We start from the raw sequence: 25,765 nt of genomic DNA, 5'->3' as shown, positions 1-25,765 counted from the left end.
TGCAACTTTCTTCTCTTGAACAGCATTAGCACATTTATTGGAAAACCAAGGTTTAGATAAAGGACGAGATTTTAAAGTGGAGTGTGGGGTAAAGGATTCCATTCCTGCAAGAATAATTTCACTGACACGATCTGAGCAAACGTTGACATCAGAAGTTTTGAAACAGTAATCCGACCAAGGAAACGAAGAAAAGAAATCTCGCAGGTCATCCCATTTTGCATTCTTCTAATGCCAAACAATACGAGGTTGGGAATAGCCATGACATAAAGGAAAAGCTCCATTGGAGAAGAGAATCACCAAGTTGTGATCTGAGGTGCCGAAAGGACCTCTCACTTCGACCGTGTACTTAGAAGGGAGAAAAAGATCAAGCGTGTTGGCTGTATGGTTAGGATTGTCCGGTATTCTTGTAGGTAAATGAACAATCTGTGCAAGGTCATTAGTAATTGCAAAAGCCTCAGCATCTCGACCAGCTGGGTCGGTGTGGCTAGAAAACGGAAGCCAGCTGGAGTTGTGAACATTAAAATCACCAAGGAAAATTACCCCACTGTTAGGAAAGTTGGAATGGAGAAAGTAAAGTTGCAAAGAAAGGAAGTCGAAGAGTTCCAAGTGATTAGTGCAGTTGGGAGAACGGTAGAGACAACAGATGAATTTAACAGAATGCGGCACAGAGATTTTAAGCCATGGAAGATCGAAAAGAGGAGATTCTCAGTTGCCAAGTCTCTGACAGGGAATATCGGAACGGACATATGCACAACTACCACCTTTGAGGCGAAAAGAATCATACAGCGAATAATTTGGGCAACTGAGATGAGCAGTAGTTGAATCAACCGATAACTGAGTTTCTGTCAGAAAAAGAACATGAGGTTTGACAGACTGGAAGTGGAAATGGACATCGTTGAGATTAGAATTCATACCACGTATATTTGTGAAATGAATTAGGAAGTGCTTGGGAGGTTTAGATCTTTTCGCAGATAAGCTTACTATATTAGTTTGACAATTTATGATGTATTCAATAGTAAGAAAAAGTGAGTGGGACATGCTATGAAATTTGTACTCCCTCCAGTCACTATCTGGCAGAGTAGAGGTAGCAAAATTATGCACTAGCTGATCCGGAAGCCTCCTAGAGAGTTACCAATAGGTTTGGTCCGGTGTACTAACTAGCGGCCGGCCTTCGAACTCCGTTTTAGAGCTGTACCCTCGAAATGTAAGGAAGATTGGATCTCGCCACGATGTTCATCATAACCTCAAAACCATCGATCATACTGCATGATGGAAGAGATAGGGAAGGGTTGACCGGAACTTAGCTCTGGAGACTAAACATGGGTTCCACCACTTCTAGCCTGCAATAAGCAAAGTGGTTGTATTGCACCGGTTGATAAGTGTCATCTACCACCTAGTAGTGCCAGGTAACACAAAGGGGCAGCATTCCTCCATGTGGTGTGGGTGCCACACCTCTACCCCTGCTTACATTGATTCACCCACCGTGTGCTTGTGCATGGAGGTTATACCCAGGATTACTAACAGTCCCGACGCCTCCGTAGCCAGATGGGCAGGAGCAGCAGCAGTGCACTCTTCTTGATTAAACCGGGGTTCCAGTCCGTGACTAAGAAATACGGAGGATGCGGAAAGGTCAGAGAATGACCACCGCATATCCTCGGAGCAATATGGCCTTAGTTGCTAATGCTCCTAAAAACCAAAAAAAAGAAAAGAAACACAACTAACAGTCCCACCATCGTGAAGGTGCAAGCAGAGAAATTGGCTGACACAGACCGTCCGGACTTCGCCGAAATTGGGTCCACTTGACCCGAATATCAGTTCCATCAGCATTTTAGACTCCCAGGTATCAAGTACCGCTTGTCTGACATATCTGAGAGAATGTACAACCTCAAGGTAAATTCTTTCACCGAACAATCACTTTGAATGTGATCGGAGGATCCACAGTTCGAACAAACTGGGTTCCCACTGCATGTCGTTTGAGAGTGGCCATACTCTAGGCATTTATAACATCTCAACGGATTGGGTATGAAAGAACGAGTGCGGCAATGTAGATATCCTGTTTTTACTGATGAGGGCAGGTTTGGACTATTAAAGGTGAGAATGGTATTTCTGGTAGGTACGAGGATATTTCTCTTTTGACCATAATTCTTTTTACAGCAATTACATTTTGTTCCTGAAGCTCTTCTTTAATTTCCTCCTCCGTCACATTCATCAGGTCCCAAGTAGATATTACACCCTTTAATGTATTTAGGGCTGCATGTGGGATTCTGGGATACCAGCAAAATTTGTAATTTTTAGCAGTTTTTCAGAATGCCTGCCGTTTAGAGTTTCAACAAGTAAGTCCCCTGATTGCAGTCTCTTAATAGTCTTGGGAGACCCTGCAATACTTTCCAGATGTTTTTCTATTAGAAAGGGGGGTGGCTTACTGAGAGGCTGTTCTGATATAGAGTGCATTATTAAAAATGCAGGCAAGTCTGTCGCCGAGGGACTGGTTTTCAACCTCTTTGGTTGCGACGAATCATGGTCATTTTCTGTCTCTGGCCGAGAGCTTGTCAGCTCTAAAGATGGTAACGTGTGTGTGTGTGGTATGGGTGTTTATTGGCGCATTAGCTGCTCTGACTATAGTGCGCCTATTCGTAGGAATATTAAAAAATAATCCAGTTTAAATTAGTTTCAGTTCTGAAGCCTATTTATAAAAGATGATACACTCCAATTTGTTTTTAAAAAGCAGAAAAGCGCGTTAACATTTGCGTCCTCTCCAATGATATGATGTAAAGTCAATGGTTCTCGACGATTAGCCAGATTTTGAAGTATTGCAGCTCGATGTTGTTGATACTGTGGACAGTCAATCAGAATGTGTTTGACTGTTAGATATTCTAAGCAGTGTGGACACTGAGGAGGATCATCGCCCATTAGTAGATGGAGGTGAGTCAGATGGGTGTGTCCTATTCTCATTCGTGTGAGTACCACTTCTTCCCGCCTCACTGTCTGATGCTGGAGGGCCAGAACTTTGGGTATTATTTCAGCTGGAAAAGTTTGATATTCGTTTGGTTATGCCATAATTCTGTCCACTGTGCATGGCATGCTGCTTGAATTAAGATATTATAATCGGGCGCTGGAATAGGGACAGAAGTTAGGTCTGAACTTGGACTTTTGGCAGATATAGCAGCCACTTCATTCCCTTTTATGCCTGAATGTGCTGGAATCCAGCAAAACTTCACTAGTTGTTGACGATGATAAATCTGCAATAACCAACTCCTGATTTTCATTACAATATGGTGATTCTTTTGAGAAGTATTCTGCATTGCTTTAATTGAGCTGAGAGAATCAGTATAAACTATATATTTTGCAGATGGATGTAGAGTCAATTTTCTAGAGCTAACTGTATTGCATACAGTTCTGCTGAAAAGTTGCTATACTCAGGTGGAAGAGAAGCTGATACGATAGCAGATGGAAACACTGCTGCTGCTGCTCCAACAGTTGACAGAGATTTGGAACCATCCATATATATCGGCAAGAAGTCGGCATAGGTTTGAATATGGCTAGCATGGAGTTGTTGCACAGTCACTGCCGGTAGGCAATTCTTTCCCCATTGAAGAAAATAGGTATCAGAGGTCAGTTGAGGAAAGGTGGTCCATGGTGGATGAGAGTAATTCTTTATCTGTTGCCTATTGTGGAGAGGTACATTCCAGTTCTGTGATATTTCAAGGAGCCGTAGGCCAGCCGGTTGGATTTTTACTTGGTTTATTTCTATAGAGATTAACTAGTGGTTGATTAAAAAGGTATGGCTGAATAGGATGCAAAAGGCAAGTCTGTATTTTGGCTGCATATTTAAGTAGTAACATTTTTCTACGAAGATGCAAAGGGGGCTCATTAGCTTCAATGTATAGACTGAGTTGGAGATGTCCTGTATGCACCAATTGCAATCCGCAATGCATTATGTTGAATAGGATCCAGCCAGCGTAGACCTTCGAGCAGAATCTTAAACTAGAGCACCATAATCTAAACGGGATCTAATCAGTGCTCTATATAAGAGCAGCAAAGTTGTACGATCTGCTCCCCAAGAGAGGGCAGATAAAGCTCTTAGCATGTTGATCTTTTTAAGACAGGCAGTACGTATTAACTTAACATGCTCTAAGAAATTGAGCTTACTGTCCAGGATTAGTCCCAAGTATTTCATATTGCTGGCAATCGGAATGGTGGAATTTGAAATCCGAAGTTCAGGATCTGCATGCAATTTGCGTTGACAGCAAAAGTGGATCGCAACTGTTTTCTGTTGGGAAAGACGATTTCCATTGAGTTCAGCCCAATTTTGAACTTTATTGAGGGACATCTGCAATTGCCTTTCGATAGATCTCATGTTCTTAGAATGGCAAGAAATAGCGAGATCGTCATCGTAAAGGTAAGCCTCTACAGTATTTGGAAGTACTTTCGTAATGGAATCAATTTTAAGGGCAAACAAGGTTGCACTCAAAACTGGTCCTTGTGGTACTCCTTCTTCCTGCGAGAATGTAGCAGAAAGGGAATTTTGATATCTCACCTGGAAAGAACGGCTTTTGAGGAAGTTCTTAATAAATATGGGTAGGTTGCCTCATAGACCAAGATTATATAGGTCACTGAGAATGCCATACAGCCAGGTAGTATCAAATGCCTTCTCTATATCAATGGAGACCATGACAAGGTGTTCGTTTTTCACAAAGGCATTGCGAATTTCAGATTCCGCCTTGATCATCAGATCTAGGGATGACCTGTTTTTGCGAAAGCCATGTTGACAATTACTCAGTAGATGTTGAGTTTCAATGATCCAAGTGAGTCGACTATGGATCATTTTTTCAAGAATTTTACCAAGGCAACTTGACAGAAATATTGGTTTGTAACTATTAGAACTGGAGGAATCTTTTCCAGGTTTCAAAAACGCCAAAACTGTAGCATGGTGCCAAGAGGCTGGATAAATATTTTCCAGGAAGATCCGGTTAAAAAAGATTAGAATCAGTTGTAAGTTTTTCTCATCGAGATGCTGCAGCATGACATAATATATGCCATCTGGCCCAGAGGCACTGTTTAGTGTTGTTCTGATGGCCTGTAAAAGTTCACAATATTGCAGAGGCTGATTATATGGAAGTGACAGTGAGGTTCGAAAGTTGATAGGTCTCTGTTCGTTGGCAGTCTTAATTTTCTGGAATTTTGGAGTGTAGTTTGATGCAGCCGATATTTCAGCAAAAGTTTTGCCCAAGGCATTGGCTATATCTAGAGGAGCAGAGAGTTCTTGCCCATTGCAGGAGAGAATTGGGGAAGGGAACAGCTGGAAACTTCCCAGAAAGCTGCCTAATTTTTTTCCATATTAGTCTGGAGTCAGTGTGCTTATTGATAGTTGATGCAAACCTAGTCCAAGAATCTTTCTTGGCCTGCTTTTGAATGTAACGCGCCTTTGCCCTTAGTTTCTTGTAGCTAATTAGATTAGCTGTGGTTGGAGATCGACGGAATAAATTAAATACTTTATTTTTTTCCTTCTTTGCTTTTGTGCACTCTTCGTTCCACCAGTAGTTGAAATGCCGTCGGGACTGGGGATTTGATAACGGAGTTGAGTACTTAGTTGCAACTAAAAGGCGGGATGTAATATAATCAGTAACTTCGTCTATGGACTGTAGTTGAATAGTTTTTTTGTCAAGAGTGATTGCTGACTGAAATTTGGCCCAATTGGCTTTAGAGAATTTCCATTTCCTGCAGGGCTGTTGTAATTGTGGTTGTGTAGTCGGAAAATGATCACTGCCCATGAGATCATCCAGAGTGGACCATTGCATAGCTGAAAACAGTATCGGGGAGAAAATCGATAGGTCAATTGCAGAAGTCTGTCCATTGGGTAACTGTATATGGGTGTGCAAGCCACTGTTCAGAAGAGTGAGGTTTTCTTTTTCCAGTAAAGTTTCAATCAGTCGACCGCGTCCGTCTAATTTAGATGAACCCCATAAAGGGTGGTGGCCATTGAAATCCCCTAGCAGGCAGATAGGGGAGGGTAGCTGTAATAAAAGTTCTTTAAGATCATTATAAGAGTAAGTATGATTTGGTGGGAGATAAACTGAGACTAAAGTTAATGCAGTCTGAGTAATCAGACGCACAGCGACAGCTTCGATTTGGGTTTGGAGAGTGATTTGCCTAGCTGGAATCCTTGTACTAATTAAAATAGCTACACCATCACGAGCAGAATCGGATGTATTCCGATCTCGTCTTTGACCGAGTAGTTTTTTTATGGAAATGGAAATTTGAGTAGTTAAATAGGGTTCTTGCAGGCAGAAACCAACTGGAGAGTAGCGATTAATTAAGTAACGGATGTCGTCAATGTTTCCACGAAAGCCTCTGCAATTCCATTGCAAGATGTTAGGCATTACTTGAATTTAGAAGAAGAAGCTGTACCTGACGTGGCTGTCCTATGGCGTTCTGGCTTTGGTTTGTCTCTTTTTGGAAAGGAAGGGCAACCAGCGTCCATCTCCTCTGCTGCAAATATTTCCAGAATTGGATCTTCCTGTTTGGATGGGTACTCTGCCTCCATCGATTTGTCCCGAATAATCTTTTTTTTGAAGTCGAACTATCATTATTTGTAGTAGTAGCATTCACTGGCGGAGATTGAGATTTCGCTGGTATTGTGAGAGGCGTATTATTTGCTTGGTCTCAGTGCTTAACGGGACTGGACTGTTGCTGAGAGAGGACATCCCGAGCCCAGTCAGAGATGGAAGTGTTTGAAGGAACGGTAACATCGGTTTGCGTGGCAATGGTTTGATATTTTTTTGCAATATTGGCATAGGTACGGTTAGGCATACTGCGTGAAATTAATTTTCTTGCCTCTTGGTAACTAACTCTTTTGTCAACTTTATATTTTACAATTTTTTTCTCTATTTTCCACCTCTCACACGCCTTAGAGTAGGCAGGATGGTTCCCTTTGCAGTTCGGACATATCATTTCTTTCACCAAACAATCACTTTGAATGTGATCGGAGGATCCACAGTTGGGACAAACTGGGTTGCTTCTGCATGTCGTTTGAGAGTGGCCTTACTATTGGCATTTATAACATCTCAACGGATTTGGTATGAAAGGACGAGTGCGGCAAAGTAGATATCCAGCTTTTACCGATGGGGGCAGGTTTGGACTGTTGAAGGTAAGGATGATATTTCTGGTAGGTGTGAGAATATTGTCTTTTTTTATCATTATTCTTTTTACAGCTATTACATTTTGTTCCTGAAGCTCTTCTTTAATTTCTTCCTCCGTCACATTCATCAGGTCCCAACTAGATATTACACCCTTTGATGTATTTAGGGTTGAATGTGGAGTACTTTCAAGGGAATACCAGCGAAAGTTGTCTTTTTTAGTAATTTCTCAGATTGATTGATTGATTGATTGATAGGGTTTTATTGGCGCATCAGCAACTAAGGCTATAATGCGCCAAAAACTTGTTATAAAAAGTAAAATTTTCAGTGACCTAAAGAATTAGGTCGCTAAGTCCGGGTAAAAAACAAGTATAAATTGTAAAAGACAAATATCAGTAAATAACAAAAAGATTTTTTTTTTTAAATATTAGTAAAAAGGTTTACTGATTTTAGAAAACTAAAAATAGCAGACACATGGTCATTGTCAGATAAAATCTGACTGAGTGTATAGGGCTCAGTCAGATGATTAAAAGCGGTAAAACGAGCATTTCTAAAACTGGTACAGTCACATAAAATATGTTCAATGGATAAAATGGTGTCACATTGCTCGCACATAGGACAGTCATCTGCCCTCAGCAGAAAAGAATGGGTAAGATGACTGTGTCCTATGCGGAGACGAGCTAGAACAACTTCCTCCTTACGATTCCTGCGCAGACTAGACTGCCACGGTTCAATTACAGGCTTTATACAATATAGTTTATTTCCAGACTGTCTATTCCACGAGTCCTGCCATTGGGAGTGTATGTTTTGGTGTATTATTTGCCTGTAGTCTGTATAGGGGACTAACAGGCAGCGATTATTAATGGGAACTGCTGATTTGGCTGCGGCGTCAGCCAAATCATTTCCCCTAATCCCAATGTGGCTGGGAATCCAGCAGAAGCGGATGTCATATTCGCGTTCATGGAGAACGTGAATCTTTTGCTGAATGCTAGACAGAACTGGATGAGGATTATACCTCACAGATATTAAAGCCTATAACACACTGAGAGAGTCGGAATATAAAATGAACCGTTGGTACTGGCATTCACTAATGTGATCCAAGGCTAACTCTATAGCATGCAGCTCTGCAGTAAATATAATGCATTCAGAGGGAATCTGCTCCGATGTAGTGCTGTCTGTAAAGACAGCAGCAGATCCCATGTATGATTCCGACTTCGAACCGTCTGTGTAGACTGGCGCGAAGTCAGAATGTTCAGCTCGGTGTGCTGAATAAAGCTGCAGGTAGACTGAAGATGGACTGTCCGACTTTCCCCAATTTCTAAGGGACAAGTCACATGCCGGGACATGAGCATGCCAGGGTGGAAAGGGTTGCTTTGGTGTTTGGGCAACCTTGTCTACATTGATATTAAGTTCTTTGAGTAGCTCTTGGAGACGAATAGCAAAAGGACGATTGGCAGTCTTACGGGTGTTGTACAAATTTTCCCATCGTGGCTCAAAAACGAATGGCCACGTAGGATGGTCTGGCAGGGATTTTAGTTTTAAGGCGTACATTAGAGACAACTGCTTACGATGAAGCGATAACGGTGGTTCGTTTGCTTCGACGTATAAGCTCTGGACAGGAGATGTTCGAAATGCTCCATTAGCGATACGTAGAGCCTGATGATGGACAGGGTCCAGCCATCGAAGGGCACTGTCTCTGGCTGAAGAATATACTTGGGACCCATAATCTAATTTGGATCGCACAAGTGCACGGTAAAGCCGTAGAAGGGTGCATCGGTCTGCACCCCAAGATAAAGAGGAGAGCGACCGGAGCATATTAAGGCCTCTTGTGCACTTTGTGGAGTTGACGAATATGATCCAAAAAGGTCATTTTTTTATCGAATATGAGTCCCAAGAATTTTGTGTTCGCTGCTACTGGAATAGCATTTTGTCCGAGCCTTAATTCAGGTTCAGGATGAAGATTACGTTTGCGACAAAAGTGTACGCAAACGGTCTTCTCCGGCGAGAACCTGAAGCCATTAGCAAGTGCCCAGGAATTCAGATTATCAATGGCTTTCTGCAGTTGTCTTTCAATAACCCTCATGTTGCACGACTGGCAAAAAATGCCAAAGTCATCAACATAGAGGGCACTGTTTACAGTTGGAGGAAGTTGTTCTGTGATGGAATTTATTTTGATGGCAAAAAGCGTGACACTTAATACTGATCCTTGTGGTACTCCCTCCTCTTGGCTAAAGGAGCGAGAGTGAGGATCCCACACGAACTTGGAACGATCGATTGGCTAAAAAGTTTTGAATAAAAAAGGGCAGATGCCCTCTTAGGCCTAGGCTATGTAAATCTTTTAAAATGCCAAATCTCCAAGTTGTGTCATACGCTTTCTCCATGTCAAAGAACACCGACACCAAGTGTTCGCGTTTTAGGAAAGCATCCCGGATGGATGCTTCCAATCTAATAAGATGGTTCAAAGCGGACCGGTTCCTTCGGAAGCCGCACTGGATGCTGGAGAGAAGGTCATTTGATTCTAAATACCATATTAAACGAGAATTGACCATTCTCTCCAGGATTTTGCACAGACAGCTAGTCAGAGCAATAGGACGATAATTGGTGGTGACTTTTGGATCCTTTCCTGGCTTAGGAAAGGCAAGAACGATTGCCTTTCGCCAGGAGTCCGGAAACTGCCCTTCAGTAAAGATTCTGTTATACAGAAGGAGCAGACAATCCATAGATTTTGGTGAAAGATGTTTAATCATTTCATAATGGATGCAATCTGGTCCAACAGCACTTGCTTTGGAAAGAGTGAGGGCTCTTTTCAGTTCCTCTATACTGAATGCCCCGTTGTAGGGATAGAGGCCCTTGGTCTTAAAATTAAGTGCTTGTTTTTCTAGTTTATGTTTCAGGACCAGGAACTCTGGGGAATACGAAGATGTTGCAGAGATGTTAGAGAATGTTTCCCCAAGAGCATTGGCTATTGCAGTTGGATCTGCAATACCGCATCCATTATAATCTAGGATTGAAGAAGGGTGGGATGTATATTTTCCCTTCATTTTCCAGATTTTATCCCAGACTACCTTACAGTTGGTGGACTGGTTAATAGATGATGTAAAACGGATCCACGATTCCTTTTGACTCTGACGACGGATATATCGTGCTTTGGATCGTGCACGTTTAAAGGCTATAAGATTGGTCGTGGTAGGATATCGGCGGAATATCCCCCAAAGTTTGTTTTAAGCCTTTTTTGCTGCTGTGCATTCCACCAAGGTTTGGGAAATGGTGGAAACCGTAGATGATTTTGGAACAGCATTCGCAGCTGCTTGGACGATAATTTCTGTGATGTACGTTACGGCATCATTGATAGGCTCTTGACTGACGGTGCTGAGATCAAAATTTGCCTGATGTTGGAAGGCAGACCAGTCAGCCTGATCAATCTTCCACCGTGGTAACCTGGAAGGAAGACATGGTCTCCCGCTGTGTAGCAAGGTTATCACAGGGAAGTGATCACTTCCGTATGGATTCTCCTCCACTTCCCAAGTGAGTGAAGGGCGTAGAGAAGGGCAGCAGATAGAGATCAATGGCAGAGAAAGTACGGGTAGGCATGTGGAAGAAGGTGTTTGTTCCAATATTTAGAAGGGAAAGGTCATTGTCATTTAGCATACGCTCTGACTCGTCCCATTCCATTGATGTTAGCACTACCCCACAGGGTGTTATGTCCGTTAAAATCCCCGAGAAGTAAGAAAGGGGGAGGCAACTGCGTTAGAAGATCATCAAGGTCTGCCTGGGAGATGTCGGTCCCAGGTGGCAAATAGATAGCGCAGACGGTTAATAAAAATCCCACCGTAAGGCGAATTGCAACAGCTTCTATGCTAGTTGTAATTAGCAAGGGCTGCACTGGGGTCTGGTTACCCACAAGGATAGCCCCTCCCCCATGTACACCGCCATCCGCAATTCTATCCTTACAAAATTGTGGTGTGATGCATCGTGGAATCGTCATTTGCCTTTAGATATGTCTCCTGCAAGCAAAAGCAAACTGGCTCGTGCTTTTGCAGGAGGGCCTTGATGTCATCAATATTTCGCCGGAATCCGCGACAATTCCATTGTAGGAATTTAGCCATTATTTTGGCTTGGTGGGTCCATCAGGCGGCTTCCGAGGTGCTGAGGGCTTACTTTTATCAGTCTTGGATTTGTCTTTTTTTGGGGAAGAATGGACGCTGTCCCGTGTCCATTTCCTCCTCCGCAAAGAGTTCCAAAACTGAATCTTCGGGTACCTCCTTCTGCTCCACATCCATCTTTTCTTGGGTACTAGTGGGGAGTTCCCCTTTTTTATTCTTTTCTTTCATAGTTACCTTAGGAACTTGTGGAGCGTTAGGAGGTACCGATATAGGAGTGGCAGCTGATTGGTCCTTCTGCGCAGGTTTTTGAGAACTTAAAAGGTAACGCGCGATCGGAGTGAAAGACTCCTTTGGGGGAATGGTCATGTCCGTCTGAGTTCCGACGGAACATCTCCCTGCTACCTTCTGGGCGTAGGTAGGTTTGTTGATATTCAGGGGTTTGACCGATTTCCTTGCCTCCTGGTATGATATATTTAGCTCTGCCTTCAGCCGTTGAATTTCTTTTTCTTCTTTCCACCTCTGGCATGCTCGTGAATAGGCCGGGTGTTCGCCTTCACAGTTAATACAGGTGGGTTTTGCGGCTGAACATGCTGTTGTTTCATGATCCTTTGCACCGCATCGAGCGCATGCAAGGACTCCGCGGCAGGCCATTTGAGAATGTCCGTACTTCTGGCATTTAAAACACCGTAAAGGATTTGGAACGTACGGACGCACTGAACAGTTGATGTATCCAGCTTTAATCTCGTCAGGAGGTTTAGGAGAGTTAAAAGTCAGGATAACGCTCCTGGTTTTAACAATTTTTCCATCCCTTCGCGCAGTGATTCTCTTGACGGCAATGACTCCCTGTGGTTTTAATTCGGAGCAGATTTCCTCCTCGGTTACGTCGAGAAGGTCCCACTCCGAAATGACACCTCTCGATGAATTGAGTGTTCTGTGTGGTGTCACTGTCATAGGGATACCTCCGATTGATGTTACTCGGAGTAGATGTTCCGATTTCCTATAATTTTTAGTTTCAATTAAGAGGTCTCCAGAACGGAGCCTCTTAACTGATTTGGGAGAACCTGCTAACCCGTCTAACCCTTTTTGAATAAAAAAGGGCGACATTTTGCCAATCGGTTTTTCATTGGTGGAATGCATAATGAGAAATCTTGGGACATGCCCTGACGATGATGTTTCAGTTCGCTGCCTCTTTGTCGCAATAATATTATCTGCCTCTCCGTCTATGTTTTCAGATAGGGACCGGGTTGGGGCCCCTGAAGGAATATGTTTATCAGGATTCATGGGAGTTTTTAAATGGTTCAGTGCCCGGGCTCCCCACCCACCACGGATCCCAAAGGGACGCCCACTACCCGGCATGCAATAAATGCGCTCGGGAGTGGGACGCCAGGGCTACCCAGACACTATACCCGCACCGCCGCCAGCCTGAATCCTGTCCCTCGGACCATGAGGGTAGGGGCATGGCATTGACACGGTTGACCCTCGCAGGCGAGCCTACTAGCCGATTGATTCTAGCCGGGCCTTCCAGGACCACCCGTCCTGTCGAAGCAGGGGCCAAAGTGGTGTATTGAAGCTGGGCCCCTCAACCACCAGGATCCCCCTTTCCGAATTTCCACGGGTCGCAGCGCACGGCAAACACGCCGGATTCCATTGCTGTAAGCCCGGAACCTAGGCTGTGGGCGTTGGATCCCAGTGAGGCTAGTCTGGAAGTCCAGCAGCGTCACTGGGAGGTCCCCTCACCACGTACAGGTGCCCACGTCGAGGGGAATTTCTCAGAGTGCCTGCTATTTAGAGTTTCAATAAGTAAGTCCCCTGATTGCAGTCTCTTAACCGTCTTGGGAGACCCTGCAATACTTTCCAGATGTTTTTGAATTAAAAAGGGGGATAGCTTACTGAGAGGTTGTTCAGATAGTGAGAGCATTATTAAGAATGCAGGTAAGTCTGTCGCCGAGGGATTGGTTTTCAACCTCTTTGCTTGCGACGAATCATGGTCATGGTCATTTTCTGTGTTGGGCCGACAGCTTGACGGCTCTAACGTTGGAAACATATTTTGTTCCATGTTGGCTCCTCTTAGCCCCTGGCAGATGGACTTTTTTGCCAAGGTTACCGGCCCCGCCACGGGGAGGCAGGAGCAGTGCCTGGTGTGACCAAGCGAAAAGTAGTAAGTGGTTAGTAGTGAAATAGAAGAAATAAAGAAAGGTGCCTTTCCTTTCTTGCTCTGTACAAGTGTTTTTGTTACAAGAGCGGTTTTTAAATGAATAAATTTATTAACGTCAAGAACGTAAAATAACTGTAGATCACTTTTGGGAAATCGCAGTAATAGCGCAGAGAAATCGCTCAGTCACATTCGCTTGGCACCCGGGGCCGATGGAAACGTATTGTGTTCCATGTTAACTCCTTTTAGCCCCTGGCAGATGAACTTTTCTCCCAAGGTTACCGGCCACGCCAAGGGGAGATAGGAGTAGTGCCTGGTGTGACCAAGCGAAATTAGGAGTTAGTCTATTAAATATGAAAAAAAGAAAGGTTACTTTCCTTCCTTGCTCTCGATCAGTACTTTTGATAAAAGAGCTGCTATTAAATAAACTGATTTATTAAGGAGAAGAACGTAAAAGGGAAGCAGAATTCACCTTTTGGAAATCGCAGTGAAAGCACAGAGAAATCGCTGTCACAATCGCTTGGCACCCGGGGCCAAAAAAATAACTTTTATTAAGTTTAATAAAAATTTCATTAAACTTAATAAAAGGAAAGGTCTACGCTATGAATATCTACATGAAGGTTAATAAAACAATGCATTCTACCCGAAGGGTTCGCCAATAATCAAATTAATATAAAATTCAAAACTATACCCAAAAGCATTACCATTTCAAAATACTTCTTAAATTTCTGAGCAGTAATTATTATAATATGTTTAATTTTTTTTTATTTAAAAGATGATATTCAAAACAAATTTATTTTAGAATTTTTAGAATGTGTGCTGGTACTATGATCATAATTTTGATATTCTAATACTATATAATACAAATTAATAATTTTACGTCTACCCGAAAATGCGTCGGATTCTGTAAATTAGTTTGTTTATAAAACTATTAATATATAGTTTTCCATTTTATTAATGTATAGTTTTTTCATTTCAGGTTGAGATAAACTCGAAAGCAATTCCAAATTCAACTTTATACGAGAGAAATAAAAGTAGGCAACCAATCATGAACGTATTTGGTGCTCTTTGCATTTTCACACTAGCTGTAATTGTACACGGTAATTTTGTTTTTGGTTTCCTTTAAAGAAATTATCAAATTTTGAAATTTTTTCACCAGCTCAATGTAAGATTCTGATGCCAAAGGACTACTGTGTTCTCGCTATACACATATATCATCATAAGTCAGTATATTCAAAAGTAATTTGATGATCCTCTGAGAATTATTTTACATAATTATTTATTTTAAATATCGCATACTTCCAGAAACTAATACAGGTATAACAAAATGATAAATATGCACTTTTCCGAGTATTAACAGAAATATCACTCTGTGTCTCTTGCAGCTATTCCTGAGAAATGCTATCTGAAACCAGAGTGCGATAACTGTACAGGGTCTGCAATCAGTTTCTATTATGATAATGTTACGAAAACATGTCAAGAATTCACATACAGTGCATGTAGAGGCAATGAAATCTTCACGACTCAGGACGAGTGTCTTAGCTATTGTGATGGTAAGAGTAATCTTTTTGTGTTTGTTTTTCTCTGACTTGAATTATAAGTTTTGTATTAACAATGAATGCGTTATAACTTCATATATAAGCCTAATAACTTACTTAACTTTATATTTGAGAATTTAATTTTTAACAGGGTTTAAATTGCTTAAAGAAGTATGAAATAAAAAACGTTTCTTGGTAGGTGGAAAAAAATGCTTTCATGACTGTTCGGAGACAATGCTAATTGAAATAATTCTATGCTGTGCCCTTTATGAGTATATTCTGACAGCTCATTCTCTCCCTCTCTGCCTTCGTGGGAAGCAAAGTTAGGAAATCCCCTCCCCACTCCGGATGGAAAAGGCCTGAGTTGGAGTCCCGTCGGTGACATGAGGAATTTTTGTGGGGCTTTTTCGCAATGTAGCTGAGTTATTCGGTCTCAGGCGAGGGTAGTTTAGTTTTTTTCTCCCGGAAACGGATTTTTCGTCCAGCAAGCAGAAAATCGACCATAGAACACACGCAGTTTGTGGCCGTAGTCGCTGATGCTCCTAAATCTACTACACACACACACGCACGCACACTCTCTCTGTCAAACGTTCGTCAACCCATCCACCAACTGAAACCTTTAGAAAAGACGTTTTTACAAATCGCTAAATGCAATAACTTGTTAATATATGTGAACGTACTAAACTGACTCAATTTAGAATTTCACTGTAACTGATATTAAATATTCTCAATTGGCTTTTTCGGCTGGAAGGTCAACTCGATTAATTCAATTTCATAAAATCTTCTTAAGGAGCATTTCCGAAATAGCATGCCAGATAACACAGAAAACGTGATCAGCCCAATCCCAAGCTGCAGTCGAAAGAATTGAATTACACTAATATAATAAGTTTATGTAAATTTAATCTTTAAAATAGGGGGAACTAACGTGATCTTTTAAAATCTGATTCTTCTTGCAGTTAATGCCGATGTGTGCCGTATGGAAGTAGACAAGGGTCGATGCTCAAGAAAATTGGTCCGTTATTATTACGATGCTAACTCAAGTATTTGCACGGCATTCGTTTATTCCGGATGTCGTGGAAATGGTAACAGATTCCTTACTCTGAGGGAGTGCGAGTGCAGATGTGTAGGTGAGTATGAGCTTATCTACATATAAACACTGTCCAAATGAAATACAGAAATGTGAAGATAGTAGTTTGGAGTACACGGAAAGAGTACCCAAAATTATGAAAATGCATATAAAACAAAGATTCGTTTAACTTTACGTAGTAGTTTTTTTCAGAGTACCCCCGTTGAGACTTAATACGCCGAGCCTGGTACGTTCTACTTTTTTTTCCTTTTACTGAATATCCACCACGAGCACATGCATGAAACTTATATGGCACATGGCTTGTTTTATACACGTGTTCCAGCATGCCATGAGACCCATTAAAGTTAGGCATGCCAAACTGTCTATAGCCTACTAGAGTACAGGTCGGGGCACGAAATAAAGATGGTAGCAATGGCAAAAGTTACTTCTAAGGCTCTTATGAGCTAAGAAATATTAAGACAATACGATTTCGACGATTAACATTTACAATTAAGAAAAGGGTGCACTTTTCAAACACTTTTCCAGATATGCTAGAGAAATAAAATGCTAATTCATGAAGTAATTTTTTTAGTACATGTTCAGAACTTGCTTGATTTAAACAAAATTACAGAAATTTATTCCTAAAAATATTGCTCGTAATTTAAGTTGTGTGCACACTAACTAACCCGCTTATTATACAATTATTGTTATTTGATTTAATGACACAAGGACTACTGAGGCCAAATTGTGTCTATTCGTAGTTTAATTGCATGACCATATCCTTACAGTTGTCCAAAGCAATTTCAAGATAAATATTAAACTAATGCTTTGTTTTTAATTTTACGCATGTCCTTGAATTTTCAGTTACGTGTATCTCTGTCTTTCTTATTCCTAATATAATTGTTCAGATAAAATTGACATAATACAATTATACATTTTTTTTCAACTCAAGAAGTTGGCTCTTCTTTGCTGATGACAGCAGTGTTTTGCAGTTACAATTCACAAATATGCACAAACGTTGTAAGCTGATTCATTGAAGGAAATTATACTAATTCAGGAGAAAATTTTATGAAAAACTCCATAATATACTATTGCTATTTGAACACCTAATGCCAAGGGTTTTTTTTTTTTCCAATTTCCCTCTATTACATGTTGTTGAATCGGGGTTTAATGGCGCAAGGGCTACTATGGCCAAATTGCGCCTATTACTTCGGTCTAGAATTGACTGTATACATTACAAGAAATGGGTCTACAAGTGACTGTAAACGTTGATCATTTTCAGATAAGTAAATTTCTGAGAAACTGTTATCATCTCTAAGTATATGAGTCAGTTGCAGAGGTTTTTGCAAATTAAGCTGTGATTTGAAATATGCAGTTCTTACTGAATGGTAATGTACACACTCAATTAGAATATGCTTAACGGTAAGTAGGGAGCTACGGTGTAAGAAAAGTAAGGAATCTTCTCCTAGCAGTAAAAAGAGGTGTGTTAGATGTGTATGGCCAATTCGTGCCCTTGCAAGCACGACCTCTTCATGCCTGTTTAATCTGAAACTGGATCTCCACAACTGTGGATTCTGTTTTATCTCGAGAAGCTTGTTTCCTGTCTGGATATGCCACATTTCAGACCATATCCGTCGTATGATTAGTTTGAAACCAGAATAAGTAACTAGGATGGAATCAAAGCAAGCAGGTAGCTTTGCTGCACGCTCATTTCCTGGGATTCCAACGTGGCTGCGTATCCAGCAAAATTTGACAGTCAACTTGTTTTCGTCGGTGGTTACATAACTCTAATCTGATTTGTGTGGATGAAGTGGATGAGGCTTAAAGAGTCTGTATATATTATGAAAAAAGGTTAAGGAGATTCAAAGCCATTTTAACTGCATAGAACTCAGCTGTAAAAACACTGCATTCAATTGGTAATTGGACAGACACAGTAGAGGCATTACATTTACATTTGAGTGAGCTTTCATCTCGGTTGCCACCCGGATTTTCATCCATATGCAACCAATTCTCATTTAATATATCAGTCTCAACCTAGTTGTAAAAACCAAATATATAAAGACCAAATGGTCTACTCAAATCAAACAAAACAATACTAATCGACCATTCAGCCTTGTGGTGGGGATGGGCAATCACATCACTCACCACAAGTTACCGTCCCCACCACGAGGAGGTAGGTCACTACTACCACCCAGGCATCGCCCGGCAGCGACTATAAGCCAATTTAACAAATCTTAAAAAAGAACAAAAGAATTCATAATTTTCAAAAATATACTTCAAATTCTCTTCAGTGAGAGCCAGTGTCCCAAAGTCCAACCTCGCTCTTGAATCCTCATATAGAGGACAATATAGCAAGATGTGAAGGCCAGTCTCAGTCTCTCCACACTCACAGAACTCCGTAAGGGTCAACCCCAAACGAAACAGCCTTGACCTTAGGCCATGCCCCGTAACAACGGCAGCAGCTGCAAACCCAAGTTGGAGCCAGGAACGTCGCTCCCTACTCACAGTATGGACCGAGGGCATAAAGGTATACAAATGACGACCTTTCTCAGAGTTTGTCCATTGGAATTGCCATATGGTACTCAACTCATCATTGATCCGCAATTTCCGCTGTTATACCAGGGAAAACAGCCGACCGCCCCACCGGGCACGACCGGACGCCAAAAATCACCCTGGTAATCCCCCGCTTAAGGGCATATCGCAGAGCAAACTGCGCCACAACCAACTCCGCAGGCATCTTCCCTGCAAGGACGCACAAAGCATCTGTGGACACAGTTCTGCAAGCCCTGGTTATACCTAAGAGAGCAAACCTCTGTGCCGAAGACAAGATTCTACGAACATGAGAATGTTCTATATACCCTCCCCAAGCCCCAGCAGCGTAAGTCAAAATCGGGATAAAGATGTTATCACAAAGTAAGTGGAGGGCACCACCCTTTATACCCCATTCAACACGCGTAACTCGCTGGAGCTTGGCATATAATCGTTTCACCTTATCTCGGACATAGGCAGCATGTGCTACCATAGAAAGTCGCTCTCCCAGGACAACACCCAGGTACCTAGTCTTATTAACCACTCTAAGCGAGAGATCACCAGAACGACACAAGGGATGGCGAGTTCCACTGAGGCTTCCCCTCAGGAGAACTGCTACAGATTTCTCTGCTGAGACCTCCAGCTTATGCTGAGCAGACCAATTCAACAATTGGCTTAGAGAAGCAGCTGTACGCTCCTCAAGCATCCGGCGGGACTCACCACACACCAAGATAACTAAATCATCAGCATAAGCTATTCTGGTCGTACCTTCCACAGATTGCATTTGTAGGAACTCATCGAGAACCCAATTCCAGAGAGTCGGCCCCAGAACCGAACCCTGTGGGCATCCTCTATAAACTCTTCTCTCACACTTCATGAAAGGAGTACAAATGAGCACATATCTCTCTCGGAGATAGTCCTCAAGAAGACGGTATAAATTTCCCGGACAGAGGGACGCCCTAGCCCTGCGCAGAACACTGCCCCACCACAGAGCATCAAACGCCCCCCTAAAGTCCATGAACAAGCCCAGGACATATCGACCAGGTAGCTCATTAACGCCTTTAATCAAATTATAAATGGCATCCTCAGCAGAGGAGCCAGCCTTGAAACCGTACTGATTGTTGGCCACCAGCCCCTGACCAGCATAATGAACCATCAGCCGACCAAGAACAAGCCGCTCCAACAACTTTCCGATAACTGACAAAAGAGCTATTGGGCGATATGAACGAGGCTCATCCACGGGCTTCTCAGGACTCTTGAGAATAACCCTCAAGTTAGCCGTCTTCCATACTGCCGGAAATACTCCTTCACGAAGACATGTGTTGAAAAGGTCTAGGTACACATCAGGACTCGCCTGACACGTTTTCCTCACCACAGCGGTGTCAATATTGTCCAGTCCCAGAGCACGACCTTCCCTGGTCTGCTGTAAAGCTAAAAACACTGCATTCAATTGGTAATTGGACAGACACAGTAGAGGCAGGAAGAATTACTGCAGCTCCTACAGATATATCAGTTTTGGAGCCGTCCGTATATAAATGAAGACTGAGCATTGACCAATGAACAAGCCTCATGCAACTGTCTCAGATTTTGATTCGATAGGGAGTATTTTCCCAACTGAAGAAAGGAGTCGTCGCAAAGAGGTCTATACATTTCCCATGGTGCTTGCACTGCAATGTGCAGCTTAAGATATATTTCCAAGATAGATGTTCCAGCAACGCATTAACTCTCGTAGCCGGATGCCAACTGGTTTGTTTCTATATAAATTTTCCCATTGAGGTTCAAAGAGATAGGTCCGGATGGGGTGAGAAGGGATGCTACCCCCTATTACATACATTAATATACCAACAACATTTTTATATTTGGAAAATATGATCTGTCTTGTCTGAATCATTACTATTGGCACTCGCGCTAATTAACCTACGCTTTAAATGTTCAAGTATCATCTAAATTGATTTCGGCAATTGACAGCGAAATAATTTTCTCAATATCTTTTAGAAAATCTTATATTTTTTAATATTGTGACTGTACTTTAAATATTATCACCAGTGACATTTAATTTCTAAGTTAAAGTTTGAAATGTTCTCTGATGGGCAAATATATGTAATTTTGTTTCCCTAATTGCATTATATGTTGAGGTTGATTGCGAGTACATTTTAAAATCAAAATGATAAATATCAGAGAAAAATCTTAAACTTTTTGGTGTTTATATCATTTGAATTCGTTCCATAAGAAATTCTAACTTATTCTCATCAGCATTATGTAACTATGCTTTGAAATCATTCAAGTTCTTCGTAGAAAACACCAAGCGTGTATTTGCAGGTGTTGGATTGATGTCACTGCATGTAAACAAAACTTCGATGTCATCTTTAGTACCAATCTTTTTAAAATGCACATTCAAACCATCTGCATTTCTGATAGTTTGTTTATTCCTACAAATACGGCAAACTCTAAAGGTGGAGAAACAACAATACTTCCACAAATCATTAGAGATTCCTTATTAATTATTTTCATAATTATTATCAAAAACATAACAAAGAAAATCACTTTTCGCAAATCGCATACAATATCATTTAGAAAAGCAATTATCTATAAAACTATCTTCTGCGATTGCACTTTTGTAAAATGACGAATGCACACACGAATATTTTATGACTGTATGATTCTCACGGTGAATATTGACAAGCCACTTATTTTTAACTATTTCATCATTTGGGAAACGAAATACGCTCACATAAGAAATACATCCACGCACTTCAACCATTTTTTTTTTTTTTTTTTTTTTTTCAAATACAGTGCGACTCACACAAAACACTTGTTAAACTAAGCTTAACGACTTTCTTGCAAGTTTCTCATTCTAATTAAATAAAATCAATCCACGCCTCACTGTCATTAAACTACATCAGTATTAAAATTCAATGTGACATTGGAATACGTATTCTTCCGAATTAAGATGAATTACTGCTAAAACTAATTGAAGGTTTAAATCTGATCGAGAAGCACTATCCAACAAGGTACAACATCTAACTTACCGTCTCACAATGAAATCAAAGAAGAAGTGGCGCTGTCTTCGCGGCACGGCCTGAACCTCTAGTAGTTTATGAAACTATCTATAAATGGCGTCACTTATCTTACCTGCAAATATAACCGTCAGTTAAAACGTTGTGAATTATCTTTCTCTAGAGAGCCAATTTTATCTTTGCAAACATAAAGCAAGGGCAGAACAGTAAAGAAGGAATTTACCACGGGCAAATGATTCTTGACCAGAAGCTATTGAACAGACAGAAACCTGTTCGTGTGTGAATTTTAAACTACATGAGCATTTGTCGTTTGAAAACGCACATCGTCCAAAGGCCTTTGTAACGTGTCATTTATTTCTGACTCTTCTATTCTTCACATAATCGCCATAGACTAAAGCAACATTGTGTGTTCAGCTAATCACGAGTTTGATATTGCATCGGAAACATTCGGAGAAGAGATAAACTATTACGAAAGTAGTACATTTTATCATCCGGCTAAAAAAAAAAGTCTGAACATTCTCATAAACTTGAGAGTAGAACTTTGTGCTATCTGTGTGTACAATAAACTGCCTCTGCAGTTTCGCAGATGTGAAAAGTAAGATGTGCATATGAAAAAGTCAATCAAATGCACCAGTAAAATAATGAACAAAGTGTACAGCAAACTTTAAGGTAAATTAAATTATTTAATAATTAAAATAGTAATAAATAATTCATTAATAAAATATTTTGTAATCTCAAAACAGTTTGTGCCTTAGGTCATAAACTTATGGTTAGGATAAACTGTTATTAGATCAGGTTACGTTTGTTTATCACAGATTATGAATATTCTAAACACTGTTTTTGTGAATATTTTCTTTTAGGACAATCAAATTTAAATTTCGGGCAGCCCATTGAAATTTTAATCCGACCCCGATTAAGTTATCAAGCATTCCTAATTGCCAAAAATCTCTCATAAAATGAAACAATTGGGCAATTTTCATTCTGAATCGTATAAAATAAACAGAGAAAACACTGTCTTGAGAATAAAATTATCATTTCTGATTCCTTATTAACTTTTGATTTTGGTAACAAAACTAGCTAATGCTGATATTCACTGCGAACTTTTTATTCAAAAAAACCTCACATATCTAAAGTTGTCTAAATACTTTGCAAATGAAAAGAATGTTGCACAGCTGTCTACTACTTCCACATCTTCCTACATCCGCATCTACTTCCACATTTCGTGTGCTTCCAGTAGAAGATGAATCATCGCCAAGAGGAAAACATTCTCCAATCGCTAAGAATTCTTACTCATAGATTCAGTGACTTCTTACCACCGTAAATGCTGACCCCCTTCAGCGTAGCAACAGACCGTTTTCCTTTCAATGCGCAACAAAAGCCTATGCCCATATATTTTGAGTGGTGGTATCACTCCACAGCATAAAACGAATCTCTTCTCATGGCGAATAATCTTTGCGAATTTCGACAGTATCCTTACGATTGCTGTTTCACCATGTAACCGATGTATTCTTTCCTCGAAAAACCCATCACTCAAAAGTAAACTGGCAAACGTACAGTAACGTGCAAGTATATGCTACAGTAATGAAGTAGTTCGAGTAATAAGCAGTTTACTCCAGAGGACGCACTTCGTTAGGGATTATTGAGAAAACCTGTAATGGATTTTACTAAATCTATTGCATATTTTACCTGCGTTGCAATAGATTCGGTAAAATCCATTATTATCTTATTCTGCTGTTGACAAAAAGGATAACATACAACGCATCTTCAGTTCAAGTTTCTTCATTCAAATGTGACTGGTAGTAAATAACGAGCAGAAATTACATTCTAAGTTCAGTACTTTATGTAAAGAAAATATCCGTAATAAATATTGAAATAACTATTAACATATGGTAAAGTAAAATAAGTAATTTTCAGTGAAATTAGTATGCAAATATATATTGGGTATTCATTTCACTAAATCTAATAGAATATTAAGATCTAGACTTCCTCTTGCTTGTCTAACCACGAGTCAACTCAAGAAACTGGCATTGTTTCATTGAGCGTTACTCACTGGATGACAAACAAGCAAAGAGTCGTGTTTGTCTTCGTTATCTGGATTACCCTTATCTTTAGGCTGCCAAATTCATTTTTGTAGAAACAAATAAAGTTTGCCATCTGAATTCTTGCAGACAGAATAGATCCCTGCAACTTGAGAGCGGATCCTGGCAACTGTGGAGGATATTTTCCAAACTACTATTTCAACTCTAGGAAAGGCAGTTGTGATCATTTCATCTACACTGGATGTAAGGGCAACTGTAACAATTTCGTTAAGAAGGAAGACTGTGAATATAGATGCCTTCGAAAGTAAGATGTCCATCCAATTTTTGGGCTACTATTTTTCAGTTATAGGTAAGTGGAATGATGCTGAGAACCAATAGTGTCTTAGTGAATAGTGACTTACAGAGAATAAATGGGTTACAACGGAAAAATGCTTGTTATTGAATAACAAATCAACACTACGATATGAAATAACTACCATATCACCAGTTTGCATACAGCGTCATGTTAAGCGCCTAACTCATTGATTACTACTGGCTGTCCTGTCCTGTCCTCTTTCTTCACAAACCTCTTTTCTCGTTCCTTAAGTTACTTTTTTTTTTTAAATTTCTATTAATCATATGTCTCAAGCATACCGACTTTTAGAAGTCGGTATGCTTGAGATAAGTAAAGTGTTACGTTATTTAGGTAACCTGCCTCTTTACACAAGTGAGGTTCGGTATTTTTCACATATCATATAAAAAAGCACGATATATAATTTCTATACAAATTCTTCTGTTCATTTTGCAACATAGAAGAAAAGTTCTTCCAACAACCGACCATGCATATAAACTGTTTTATGCTTCAATTAAACATCAGACAACGTTCTAATAAAAATGCTTTTAACACAAGATTTCCTGTGCTTTAATTTCGAGGTGAAAAGAGCTTTAATACAAAAAAAAAGGAAAAAGCACATCACGATTTAAAAAGAACAGACAATATAATGAGTTCAACACACTGAGAAAAAAAATGGCCAAAAAGCTTACTCAATTGTCGCAATAATTGTGCAAACTCATTAATTAACGTGTTCATAATATCTCATTAATATCTTATGATGAGGTCAATAATAGCCGATATTTGTTGAGTTTAGTCAGTTCATCTAGAAATAGTCGAATAAACAGTATCGTGCATTCAGCTACGGATATTACTAACATGCTGACCAATCACCTTGAGGAATGTAATATTCAAGCAAGAAAACAACTGATTACAGTGCTTACTACGTTAGTATAGACACGTTCTGTACTCATTATACACGAAGAAAATTTAATTGTAGCAATCGATCATTTGCATAATGGACGTTCTAGAGGACCTGACGACATTCCAGTCATATTTTGGAAACGATGCTGGAAGCCGCTAAAAAAAAAGTCACTAAACATATTTTATCAAGAGTATTTCATGGATTTCGTCAGGGCAAGTCCGTTGAATCGAACCTAATGTCCCTCTGGCAATCTATTGCTATGAAAATGGACGGGAGAATTCAGTGGACGAGGTGTACACAGATTTATCTAAAGCTTTCGATATTATTATGATTATTCAAAAAAAAAAAAAACTGCAATCATACAGTATTATTGCACCTCTTCTGAACTATTTAATTGATGATATAAAACTTAGGCCATGTAATGTCATATTTCTAACATCTGTATAGAGATTACATTTCAAACGGGCGTCCCACCAGGATTATCACTGGGACCGTTATTATTCGGCGTCTAATCCAACAAATCGGCATTAATTGAATTTCCCAAAAACGTTAACTTACCATTTAACACGGACAACATAAAATTGTTCGTAGCTTGCAACAATCGGCTGGATTGCTCCAATTTACTCTTCAAATATGCTCAACTTGTGGACCTCGGAAAATAACACCAGTAAATATAAAGTCATATCTTTCAAGGACCCTAGAAACGTATTATTTCTTACGACTATATAATCAAAGTAATTTAAGAAGCAAATCAAAGATTAAGTGTAATATACGAAAACAATGGTAAATTTAATTTACATATAATTCAAATAATTAAGAGCTTATTGGAAAATAGGATTCATCAAAATATTAAAGGGACAATTCCATAACTCTATAACTTAACAAAAGCATTGTATACTACTGTTATATTAACACAAATAGAATCCACATACCTAATATGGTTATAAATT

At 40.2% G+C, this 25,765-nt stretch overlaps 1 protein-coding gene across 1 annotated transcript in view; it reads left to right on the top strand.

The window, feature by feature from the left end:
- Positions 1–23,888, top strand: part of LOC150081880 (BPTI/Kunitz domain-containing protein-like) — a 29,420-nt gene extending 5,532 nt beyond the window's left edge. Inside the window, exons 2-5 of the mRNA XM_090380355.1 lie at positions 14,371–14,491; positions 14,777–14,944; positions 15,886–16,056; positions 23,710–23,888. Coding sequence (XP_090236481.1) covers positions 14,440–14,491; positions 14,777–14,944; positions 15,886–16,056; positions 23,710–23,888 — 570 coding nt within the window. The 5' untranslated portion in view covers positions 14,371–14,439. The remainder of the gene's footprint in view (positions 1–14,370; positions 14,492–14,776; positions 14,945–15,885; positions 16,057–23,709) is intronic.
- The last annotated feature ends 1,877 nt before the right edge of the window (positions 23,889–25,765 follow it).

The sequence above is a fragment of the Mastigoproctus giganteus genome, chromosome 8 (genome assembly GCF_048544385.1).
Source record: "Mastigoproctus giganteus isolate SK-2022 chromosome 8, ASM4854438v1, whole genome shotgun sequence".
NCBI lineage: Eukaryota > Metazoa > Arthropoda > Arachnida > Uropygi > Thelyphonidae > Mastigoproctus > Mastigoproctus giganteus.
This window is presented reverse-complemented; position numbering and strand designations above follow the sequence as displayed.